General features: G+C 39.4%; 2 protein-coding genes across 2 annotated transcripts; one reads left to right on the forward strand and one right to left on the reverse strand.

The window, feature by feature from the left end:
• Positions 1–1390: 1390 nt before the first annotated feature.
• Positions 1391–7453, reverse strand: slc39a1 (solute carrier family 39 member 1). The gene is made up of 4 exons (XM_037095289.1): positions 7150–7453; positions 5808–5938; positions 4771–5079; positions 1391–2602 (listed from the first exon to the last, which is right to left on the reverse strand). The coding sequence occupies exons 1-4, from the start codon at positions 7262–7264 to the stop codon at positions 2249–2251; spliced, it is 909 nt and encodes a 302-aa protein (XP_036951184.1). The 5' UTR covers positions 7265–7453; the 3' UTR covers positions 1391–2248.
• Positions 7454–8037: 584 nt separating this feature from the next.
• Positions 8038–12402, forward strand: tmem208 (transmembrane protein 208). Its single transcript, XM_037095290.1, has 6 exons — positions 8038–8247; positions 9819–9914; positions 10108–10167; positions 10282–10418; positions 11518–11602; positions 11701–12402. Exons 1-6 carry the CDS (start codon positions 8242–8244, stop codon positions 11836–11838), a joined length of 522 nt encoding a protein of 173 aa, XP_036951185.1. The 5' UTR covers positions 8038–8241; the 3' UTR covers positions 11839–12402.
• Positions 12403–12830: the final 428 nt, after the last annotated feature.

Consider the following 12830-nt stretch of genomic DNA (forward strand, 5'->3'; position numbering starts at 1 on the left):
GAAGCCAAAGTAATTTTAAAAGTAGAAGTACATATAACTACATTACCCAATATTTTATATGTTACATTACACAATACAGTACACGTTTCACAGTTATACAAAGAATGTTCATTTGAGTAAATCTAAATCAAGTATATAGAGGTTTTTTATTTGTCTTAATTTTTCTACAAACCAGCATCACATTGATTACAGGTTCTGCTGCCTTGTCATGCAATAAACAAGAAGATAATTCCTTTTAAATATCTTTACTCTGATCAAGATTACACAACAGACACTGTCTCTCCTGAGATGAGGAGTCATAAGGCACAAAAACATACATGTCGGTCCACATGCAGAGGGACAGTTGATGTTTTGTTTTACTTTACAAAGAACTTCTCACACATTACAATGTTGTTCTGATAGAGAGCACATGAACAACACTGCAGTGTCGTCCTGCTACTTTCTTCACTTGTGGTCAGATGACCTTTAATCGAAATACTGTGCACATCTGCATCTGCAGAGAATATGAGGCTTGCCACATTTCATTTGGCATCAACATTTTTTTAATTTTTTGCTGACTGCCAGCCCACATCCTCCAGCTTCCTGTTTGCTCTGTTGAGGAAACAATGTGACCGTCACATGATGGACTAAAACAGGAATCGTGACTACACAGGCAGTTCATATAACTATTATTGCACACATAAAATTCACATGCTAGTTGAGTTGTGTATAAATGAAAGCACAGATTTACTGGAGCTTTTTACTTTGTTTATTGAATGTGCCATTTTTCATTATACATGTGTGGATTGGCCCACGCTTCAGTTTAAGAAAAAATGAATTACTTTACTGTGGTGTCCTACTTGGTGTGATTTCTTGATGCAAATTAGAGCTGCATCGATTAATTGGTTAGTTGATAGAAAGAAAACTAGTTACATTTTTTACAAGAAATTTTTTAAGCAAAAATATGAAATTATCGCTGGTTGCAGCGTCTTACATTTGCTCCTTTTCTTGTCAGTTATGACAGTAAATGAAGAGTCTTTGAGTTTTGGACTGTCAGTTGGACAAAAGAAGCAATTTGAAGACGTAACTTAGGGCTCTGGGGACCCAGGAAAAGTATTTTTCCCAATTTCTTAGACATTTTATAGACTAACTGATTAATCAATGAAAGCTGCTTTAAGCATTGTTAACAGGTATCAGTTTGCAGAATTCTATCTCTCACTTCTCTCTGTGCTGAAATTTAAAGTTTCAATCAAATTAGAGACCTTAAATCACTCTGCATAGAGAGGTGTGTTAATAAAGCAGCATTTTGTCTATGTTTGCAGTACGCAGCAGTGTGCAGCAGGAGGAAGCAGGACGAAGCAGTGTGCAAACAGAACGGACTAAACAAGGACAGAGTCTACCGTGATCAGCTTGTTTAAAATTGTGGACAACATCACTGCTTCTTTATTAAAAAAGTGCAAACAGAATAAAAACAAATCCCACATATTTTGTCATTGTTGTCTCTCTCTTTTTGGCATAAAACTTCTTAAGGCATGAGGAAGTCAGTTTACATTTACATTAGTGTAGTGGATGAATATATGACATTTTGATTGATTCTCCAGAGAAAAAAACTAAGAATTGCACTAAAATGCCAGTGTTTAACAAATAAATCTGGGTCAGTGGAAGCAACATTTAAAAAAACAAAAGTGAAGGCACAAACAGTGCTTTTTGGGAAATGGAAGCTCCCGGTTTGAATTAATTGAAAATAAAATGTAAACATTAATGATCTGGAGGTACTGATGTGCTGACATGATTGAATTAATGACAAGGTATTATGCACGTGTAGCGCAGCCCTTTGTTTCTAGTAGTTCCCTCAATAGTGTCAAAGGTCAGAGACTGTTTGCAGGCTGGTTTAAAAACAAGTGATAAATGAAGAGACTCAGTGATAACACACCTCTTTCCCCTGTGATTCTCTCAGTTGTTCTGCAAAAGTTTGCAGAAAGTGTTTCCTCTTTGAATAAAATCCTCTAAAAAAACTAATCATATACACATAACGTTTTAAAAGTACCATGAACGCAATAAAACATAGATCTGTTGTCAGGCTTCTTTGATGATTAAACTCCAGAGTTGGGTGTAACATTGCGTCAGTAAACCTACTTCTTCTTTTCTAAGGAGGACAGTTTGTCTTTCTGTACAAAAGTCACCCACTAACTTGTGGGAGCTGCAGTAGTTGGCACAAAGCATCCCGGTCACATCCTGACAGATGTGCCAACTCAACGATGACTTGCTCTCAGCCCAGAAATGTCAGAGCGGCCATGACGCTGAAGCCAAGCAGGATGAAGAGCACCTTGAGAAGCTGCTTCCCAGGTGAGTTAAGCTCATGTGGGAGGATCTCCAGAAAGGTGATGTAAACAAATGTCCCGGCAGCGAGCCCCTCCAGGACGGCCTGGATTAGCATTCCAGCCGCTAGCTGAGCCTCCATCACACTGATGCCGATGGCGATGCCTATAGGTGACATCAATGCGAACACACCGATATAAGCGGCCACCCATAACGGAGGCACTGCGCTCTGGACCAGCTTCACTGACAGGCTGAACACTATGATGCTCTTGTGGACGAGTATAGCGATGCAGATCTCTAAAACCTGGAGAAAACAAAGAGAATCATGGTTTTATTGCTTCAATAGCTTTTACATAATGGTCAGTTAAGAAACAGCCTGCAAAAAATGCATGCACTGCATGTATATCTGATTTATCAATGAGGCGATCTAATTTTTTCATTGTCATGGTTCAACGGTAATTTGTTTATCATCTCATTTGCCAGAAAATTATATAAAAACATACAACAATTTTTAGATGTAGGCCAATCAATGCACGATGTAAGATCAATAATGCCAAAAGAGCCATACTGTACGATAATAAAACTATTTTGTGATCTTTAGATTAGCAGCTAGTGTTCTAGTTGACACTGCTCTGTTTGAATTTGAATCCTAAAATAATCAGAATAGCAAAATGTGGATCCTACGTCTCACATGACCTCTTTCAAGCTAATCATTGCTGATGCAGGCTCAGATGATGAATGTGACGTGAGCACAGCTGTTCTCTGCTGCTGCTCGAGGTGGTGGTGGAGGTGGAGCATGAACGTTGTCATGAAGGTTTCCTGTGTTCCAGTCAGTAAGTCCAGTTATCTAATGAGCGCAGCATATGGCCTAAACTGTTTTCATGCATAATATGTAAAGGCCTCCAGTCGTGCTGTCTCGAAATCCAATTTTGTAATAACAGGCCAATAGAAAACTAGTCAGCCTCTTCCGAGCATCATAGATACGTCAGCTTGCTTTTTCCAGTGATCGTAATGTGGGCAACTTGTTTGTTAATATGTGTAAGTAATATAAAACTTAAAACGTATGGGTCAATACATACAAAATAGTTCATTTTTGTTGTTGTCCGTCTGACTGCTGGTTGCTTGTTTGCATCTGTTAAATATCCAACAGTGATGTGAGTGTGTGCTGACCACATCCTCTGGATGGTACTACATCACTGCAGTATACAGAATCAGTCCATTAAACTGAAGTGTGTTCTGCATTTAATCCACAGCATGGCACACTTAGGTGTTTTATTATATTGTGTCTATTTCGAGATTTGTTTCCTTTCTACGATATATACACACATATCTATATATATCTATATCTATATCTATATCTATATCTATATCTATATATATATATATATATATATATATATATATCTTATTTTGAAAGAGTGTAGTACATTTACAGCTGAAAACACACAAACACACTGTTGTATGTTGTACACACTGAAACTATGCTGACTGTTTTGGCAGTCTTATGACTAGAAGACCAGACTCGCATGACAGCGAGATTCCTTCCTGTCAAAGCGTCCTGAAGCTATAAACTGAAAGAGAAGACGATTCCATCAGACAGAGCTTGGAGAAAGGCGCCTCCTCATTCCTTTACTCACTTAGTTTTGATTAATTCCTGGACGCCTATTGGATCATGATTATGTTCTTCAAACCCGTTGTTTTTGTTTGTTGATACCAATTAATAAATGTTCAATAGTGGAATTCCATAATGTAAGTTTGATAACTGGCCCCAGACCTCGTGTCATTTTTCAAAAGTTGTCCCTGCGCAGAAAAAACAACTTGAGTATCTGTGCCATACACACTTATTATATCTGTGTTTGACATTATGTTTACCAAAAGCATAAAAAAGGTCTGTCTGAAGGCATTTATCAGGGTTTAACTCTGGGAAAAAATCCTCTCATCGCTTTAACCAAATTACATACATTCAGGCTGTTCTGTCTGATTTCCTTCTGATCACTAATGTAATATTGTGTCACGTACGCTCCCTGAGCAGCTCCTGAAACTCTAAGGAGCCCCTCGGTTCTGAATTCTGTGGAACTTTGGGCAGATTTAAAAGATCTCTGGAGAATTTTAGATATGCATTTACAGTATTTATTTGATCGAGCACCCGTGGCATGTGCTGGAAACTAGTCTGATCTATGGAGGCACCACTGTAGATTGGACCTGGCTCTGACCCACCGTGGCATGGAAACAGAACTTCTTGAGTGAGTCTGTGGTGTCTGACACCAGGGCATTGGTGGCAGACTCCTTGAGTCCTATCTGTTTCTAGGTGGGGCCTCCATGGATTGGTATTGTACTGGCATGTCCATCGGATGCTTCATCTGATTAGGGTCCGGGGAATTTGGATGATGGAGTGGCTTCCTGTTTCTTATACAATAAAGGTCCACACAAGACCCTTTTAACATCAGATGACATACTTTTTGATCTCCTTACCTTTGAGTCAGTGCTCTGCAGGCCGATTGCAAGACCCTCAAAGACCGAGTGGAGCGAGAGGGAGAGGAAGAGCATGAGGGAACGAAAGGAGGAATGAGCCTGAAAGTCAACATGGACGTGGTGGCCGCTGCCCTCCAGATCAGGACTTGTTCCGTGACCATGTCCGTGCCCATTTCTGTTGTCTGATATCAGGGGCGCCCTCTCCTCTGCAGCCCCTCGCATCTCCCGACAGTTCATGACGATTCTCTCCAGGATGAGGACGGTGAAGAAGCCGGCAGCCATGATGAACTCTGGAAGGGGGAAAGTGGTCTGTTTTGAGACCAACAGGTCAGATTAGTCAGCCTGCAGTTTGATAAAGAAACAAATTAGAGAACAGAGACTGGAAACAGATTATGGCACAGGATGTCTATAAAGACCCACGGTGATCAAGGAGAGAATATCTAAAAATGCTATGTAACTGGAATAGCTGTTACATTGTTGAACAATATCTTGGGTGGTAATTATGGATCACTTGTTACTTAATTTTGGCTTTCATTTCTTAAAGAATAAATAGCAAGGGTTGGAACGGTGTGAGAGTTTCATGGTACAATAACCATCTCAGAAAATATACATTCATGACATATGATATTAAACAAATATGATTATAATGATAGTTATTACCTCCACCAGGGAGGTTTGGATTTCACCTGTGCATGTTTGTTGGACGGTTTGTCAACAGAATTACACACAAGAAAAATGTTTTAAAGTTAATTATCAAGTAATAAACACCAAACATCAAATACGAGGATTAGCCAGGTTTTATAGAATAATGTGATTTATATAATTGTGGATTTTGGGTGTTTCGGACTGCTGATCAGACTGAACAAGTGATTTAAAGAGGTCAACTTTGGGCTCTGAGATGCAAATTTTTCACAACTTCTGACATTTTATAGACTAAATGATGAATAGATATATCAAAGTAATTGTTACATGATTGATTTACAATAAAAATAATACAACAAAAACAGTTCAGACATGCAGTCCATACTCAGACGTACCTCCACCATCCGAGCATCCAGCTCGGCGTGGATGTCTGAGAGATAATCTGGAATGATATCGAGCAAACATGCCGCCAGGAAAACACCCCCAGCAAAACAGCTGATGAGACTCAGAACTGTGCGGTGGGTTTCTGCAAATGAACACATGGAACATTCACCTACTAGAGACAAATGCCATGAACTGCAGAACAAATTTTCCTAACTTTACTCATGTATTACTCTGAACGTCTGCATTGCTATGGAAAAAAAGTGAACCTGTCATGATTCTCCATGTGAATTAATGGAGCATTTCACATTTTTAAATTGCCACGAAAACATCACATTTATTACTTAATTAGTTTATAACTGGAGAGATGATTGTACAGCTCAGACATGACACTCAAATTGAAGTCACTGCCACTCCTTCCAAAATTTTAATAACTGCTGGAAGATCATGTGACACCTCATGATTTTGAAAGCAGGAAAGTCCAAATGACTGAGTGAAGAGCATAAAAACCCACGAGGTGTGACGGAGAGAAATGATACTCTCACTTCCACTTAAAAAGGCAAAGGTTCACCAGCGACAGACAAAGTGCTGGCTTGTTACATACATAAGATTAAATGTATGTGATCATGTGTTAGGAGGCTTTAGGCTTCAGGAATTCATCCCAATCAGGTGACTCAAGCCCAGGGGAGCCAGGAGGGTTAAACATGACAGATTAAGGTTGACAGTAACAATATAATGGTGAACGAAACAGTTAGCAGTGTGAGGTTGCTAAATAAGCCACATGGAAATGTCCTGAGTAAACACAACATTAAAGCAAACAAAAAAATGTGTTTTTGCTCTTAATGCTGTTTGTTTGACTTATGATCAGTGACTGAAACCCCTCCAGTCTACTACCACTCTGTTAACTCTTTCGCAATGTTTTTTTTGTGTCACAGTTCATAGCCCTTACAACCCTATCTACTCTTAAATATGTGATTCAATGAGACAGAGGGCAGGGGAGACCACTGTCTACAGACTGTTCCTTTTGCTAGTCTGAGGCGGCACCTAAACGCCAAACTTAATTCAAACTTCTAGCGATTTAAGAATGGCTTGTTCATTCCGAACTCTTAACAAGCCGTAGACAAAGAACGAAAAGTGCAAATGATCAGTGAGTGTCCTCTTTGTAATTCGGCATTGGACTAAAGCAACATCAAAGTGAAACATTCGCCATACACCACATTTTCACTGAGATTTAAGGGTAATGTTAATGCCCCATCTTCACTGAAGGACTACATAATTGTAACCGCTCAGTCTACTATCATGCTGAACACCAAGCAAACGCTAACAGCTGCTTGTGTTTTATTAGTGTCAACTTACCTGTCCCGTTTGTGTCTCTGAACCACTTGACTCGAGCAGGGATGAAACCGAAAAACAAAGTTAAAAGAAGTAACCCGATCAGGGCGCCTATTTTCACCTGCAGCAGATAGTCCATGTTGTGCCTTAAACTGTCAGTTTAAGAATGAGACTGACTCTTTAACTGCGCTATCATTTGATTAGCTAGTATTAAGCAAGCGGAAGCCTGCTGACCGATACAAAGACAGGAGCAGAGGAGCAGCCTCCCGTGTTGATGTTTGGAAAGCGCCCGAGTGCCTCTGCTGCTGTTCAGGCTACGGCGGCCGAGAGAGACAAAAACCGTATGGAGGAGGGAAAATGAAAATGGCGCCCCCATCTCTTTACGACCCCTCTATAAGTGTATTAAACTAGGAGTACGGATTGTTTTAAGATTATCCCCCCCCCCCTTTTTTCATTACATCAGACCCTTTATCAATACCCACAGGTCTGACTAAATTCAGAACGTCAAATTAAGGGGACTGTCTGCTATGAGGAGCACTGTGTAGTTTTGAGGAGAAGATATTCAAACTAAGGCACATGAGGTAATAATACAAAACCTAAATATTTGTGTTTCCCATAACTGAGTGAACAAGCTATTCTCAGGGGAAAATGAGGTCCCCAGAACACTGTTTGAAGCGAGAAAGGCGGCATTTCACTTCGCGTAGAAAGTGGGAAAGCGTTTTTTATACAGAATAATATTAATCGTATAGGTGCAGTGTCTTTGCTACGTTGTTGTTTCTATTTTATTAAAGACTAAAAATAAAATAAAAATAGCATTACTTTGCCTAATAAGGGTGTATTAGAAGTGACCAGCAGATGGCGCACTGGCGCCAAACTCCCCCATCTGTCGCAACACTGGAGGACGCGGAGTTGATGACGACATATTCATGCGCCGGATATGTTGATTCCCAGAAATCCCAAATGCTGATGTGTTACAAGCAATTCCACCGCTGATAGACTTTAGAGTTTGATTTTTGATGCTGTAATACAACAAACGGAGAGGAGCGGCGGCGGGTCACAGGTCGATGTCAAAGAAGAGGCCGAGGAAGAGATCAGCAGCAGCGGGTCAGAGAGCCGATGGCGGTGAGAGAAGCTCACACATGCAGCTGCACCACTGACACATGAGTCACTTCTACATTCACTGCTACGTTACAGTAATAAGTATCTTATCTGATTGATGGCAGCTTCTTCTACAGACTGAATGTTTCACAAAGCTGAACCACAGCTACGACACGCCAGAATGCTACACAGATCATCTAAGCAGGTTCAGTCACACCCAGACTTTAGATTTAATAGCATGATTTCATTAAACATCATACGTTGTATTTACGGTATACAACCGTGTGACAGGGTACTACCATTGCCAATGAACATCTACATTTACATCTACTTATTGTGAGTTCTATATGTGTCATGATTTAGTAAGCATGGACATTTTTGTATTACATCTTCACTGTAAAAAATGATGATGCGCCAAACAAGCACGTCCCCTCACATCTGGACATTATGATTTGAAGGCATCTCTGTAGTGCCACAGTGTTTCATTTATTAAGACATATTGTGACAGGTACATATCTGACACATTCACCTTCTGCAGTTCAGACTTTGCAGGTGGCTATATTACAATCTCGATAATATTTTGATTAAATGTTCAGCTGTACAAAGTTTTGTTTGAATCTATTCAACTCATTTTTACACACAAAAAAGGGAATCTAGAGTTAAATGTTTCACTTGAATGGCACTCAGCACTGAGTTTTCTTTAATGGTGTAGTTTGGAAAATAATTTTAACATTTGCAATATAAATGAAGTAATGATACAAACTCATTCATAACTAAATAAACAAGCTGTTGTCAGAGAAAAATAAGGTCCCAGAAACCTGTTCGAAGCTAGAGAGGTGGCAGGGTCCGCCACATATAAACAGTAGTATGAGATTACGTTTATTTAGTCATTGTAAAAAACAAATAGAGTTTGTGTATTTAGTTTCAGTAGGTAAAAAAATCAGTCAGTGAAGATCTTTCTCTAATGATTGAAATTTCCTCTGCAAACTACAGAATGCTCCTTTAACCGCAATTTAAGCACACCAGACCCAGGATCTGCATCAGATTATACTCACTTGTTGATGCCACATACATACTCCTGATATTTCTTTATAAGATCTGTGCATCATTCCTTGAGAACTTCACAAACAATGTGGACAAACATCTCTGCCTTACAATTTTACAGAAATTGAGACTATAAATACCTGGATCCGTTCCGTTATCAGAATCCACACTAAAAGTTATCAGCATCCATTGTGGGCCGAGAACCATCTTCCAACAGACAGGGGTGAAAACACAACCTCCTTAAAATAAGATGACGAAAGCAATCGCTTTCATCCCCTTTTACAGAAATTTTCAGTCAGGAACATCACACCGAAAACTTCCAGTGTGGAAAGTTAAGTGAGATCTCAGTTATTATTACTGAGTGTAAATAGTGACAATGTCTGATCCATTTACTGCCTTCAGAAAGCAGGAGGTCTGTCAGAGTACCATCAGAGAGGCATGTCTGAAACACCTGTTTTGCACCTGCTTTTACTCAAAATGCATTCATTGGTTAATATGGTTGAAAACCAGTCTGATGTCACTAAAACTGATCTCTGTGTTTCACCCAACAGCCCAAAGGTAAAGTTGGCACGAAGGGAAAGAAGCAGATCTATGAGGAGAACGAGGCAACGCTGAAGTTCTACACAAGAGTCATCCTCGGAGCTAATGTAAGAACATCAACGCTGCGTTTGTGTTGTGAAATGTTTAAATGTCAAGAGGCGGGATGCTGCAGTCTTTGGAACCAGTTGACGTTTGACATTTTTTGTTTTTGTAAATGGATTATCAAAATAGTTGCAAAGTAGTTTTCAGTTGATCGACTAATTTATTAGTAACTTAAAGGTTCCTGCTTGTCCTTTGCAGGCAATATATGCTGCTGTAAATCTCCTGGTTTTCTACAGTTCATCTACATTTTGGACATGGGTGAGTGTATTTTTACAAGGTGATTTAATATCCACATATCCAGATATCTAATGAATTTTCCTGTGATATCAAACCCTTCCTGGTGCTAACCTAAACCTTGTATTCCTCCTGTAGCTTCTGCTCATGTTTGCACTAGCAGTGTATGTCGGGAGCTACCGCTCCATGTCGGCTATGGCCAAGCCGGTGTTTGCTGAGGATGGAAGTCTCCTGGATGGAGGAATCGACTTAAACATGGAGCAGGGAATGGCAGAGTGAGTCATCCCCAGAAAACAAATATATCAGGATGAGAGAGACCATATTTTGTCAACGTGCACTGTAAAAAACACAAGTGGAAGTCTTTTCACAGATTATTTAAAATGTTTGATCAAACATTCACATTCAGAGGATTCACAGGTATTTACGACGCTGGATGCTTCAGCTGAGAAATATGGAGCCAGAATGAAAATGGACTATTATTTGCACTCTGTAGAAGATGGAAAAACGTCTCTATTACAAACCCTGCGACAAACTATTTTTGAATGCCATTTCACCGCAGGGGTCAGAGATCTAACCACCAGTCTGATTAGTGAGCAGCTGCTCTGCCATCCCATGTACTCCTCACTCCACAAGTCTCGGTTTGAGGTTGTCAGCGCTGTAACGCTTGAGTACTCGTGCGTGAACATTAAAGCAGTTAGCACAATGTCTTATTTTACTATAGAACTGCTCCTCTTATTGTCCTGGAAGCATCTTGCAGACAGCTCTCAGCTTCTGTAGTTCCATGTTCAGGAGATTTTATTGAAACATTAACTCATTACATCTTTATGAAGACCACATTTCGCCTACCTGTGAAATATGAGAAATAAAAATATGGAAAACACATTAGCACTAATCAATATCTTCTCTTTTTAAATCTACAAATGAACACATTCTAAAAATGACGGCAGAAATTTGTGATTGTGACACGATGTAACTGAGTTTAGCTGGTTCTATGGAGGGTGAAAAGACATCTTAGGCCTTCAGACTGAATATCACCCAGTTTAACGAGAAATAAATGTTGAAATCCCAGTTGGTGCTCATAGGAAGGTGGTGCTTTCCATGCTCAAACAGTCTCATTAAGATAAGGGCTTAAAATATTACTGTTTACTGTACCTTTTTAAAATCCTAATTATGTATTTGCTTGCTTTTGTTTCTATCCTAAATGCCATTTATTATAATCTTTAAACATTGATTTGGCTTGGTTTTGGTTTGTTTTAATGCCATTTAACACAACATTTAAAGTTTTGTCTTGTCTTTCCTTGCTGAAGAGCACAAAGTGCCTCTTGTGTGTGCGTAGAAAAACGATCATTTATTGTGTGTTTGTTGTGACTTTAGGCACCTGAAGGACGTCATCCTGCTCACAGCCATAGTACAAGTCCTCAGCACCATCTCCTCTTATTTCTGGTATCTTTGGCTGCTGGTAAGAGCTTGTGCAGAACATGTTCTCCTTTTAGTTTGCCGTTATATTTCTGTGATTCATGTCTCATAATTTGATCTCGTCCTCTGTGTGTGTGTCAGGCCCCGGCCAGAGCCCTGCACCTGCTGTGGGTGAACTTCCTGGGCCCCTGGTTTATGGCAGAAAGTCCGTCAGCACCAGAGGAAGTGAATGAGAAGAAGCAGAGAAGACAAGAACGCAGACAGATGAAGAGATTCTGATGCTGCGGAGCAGACGGAGCAGTATTTTTTTATACACAGAATCTAATATACAGATAGTGAGGGACTCATAAGTTATTTAGGAAGAAATGTTGTTATTGAGTTAAAGTCGATCTGAATCTGATACTATGGGATCTTGTTTTCCATGTTTGTTTTCTTTCTGCTTTCTCCTGTAATCAAATTTCTCCCTAAATTATGAAATGAAATCATCCCTATTTAGATAATGTCACAATCCAAATATCGTTTGTCCTCATGCAGAGATTTGAGGGTTTTACTGCTGCACAGTCCCATCACAGTGCAGATTTCCATCAGATATTCTCGTGGGAACGACCCTCCGATACAACAACGACAAAGTGAGTCAAAACCACAGCCGACTGAATTCATTCTGTCAGAGGCACTATCTGTCCGGCCACATCTTTTCCTTTTATTTAATTTTATTGCTCAAAAATGTAACCGAATTCATCGGCGAGCCTTCATTACAGAGCCGAGATATTTTGTTTGTAAGCTGTTCAGTCTTATCTCAACTGGATGTAAATCAAGTTTTGCAATAAAAGTTTGATCATTATATGTTCTTGAAGAAGTTTATTTTGTTGTGAAAAATCCTCAGTGTGCCTGTTTCGTTAGGCCCTCAGTCATGACTTAAAAGTACTTAATTATTTTCCATTATCCAAGGAGGCTGAATGGATTCAAATGGCTGAGTCCACCTGAAAACTTCTCTGACATTGTGAGAGGTTCTAATGTCATAGAAACATTTGACTTTAAGCCTCCTATTTAATACTTTAAGTTCATGTTTTGTTTTCTAAAACTTTTTCAATCATATTTACTTATTCCTTCATGTTCACATGCAACTAATTATGCCTTTCAATCACTGTTTTGGTTGGGCAAAACTCTATAACAGTCCACTCATTTATAAAAATAACTTCTTTCATTGGAGGTAATAAAATATAGTTCCTGACATTTGTATCACAGCATGAACATCTTATTGAGAATACTAA

The sequence above is a fragment of the Acanthopagrus latus genome, chromosome 4, assembly GCF_904848185.1.
Source record: "Acanthopagrus latus isolate v.2019 chromosome 4, fAcaLat1.1, whole genome shotgun sequence".
Lineage (NCBI taxonomy): Eukaryota > Metazoa > Chordata > Actinopteri > Spariformes > Sparidae > Acanthopagrus > Acanthopagrus latus.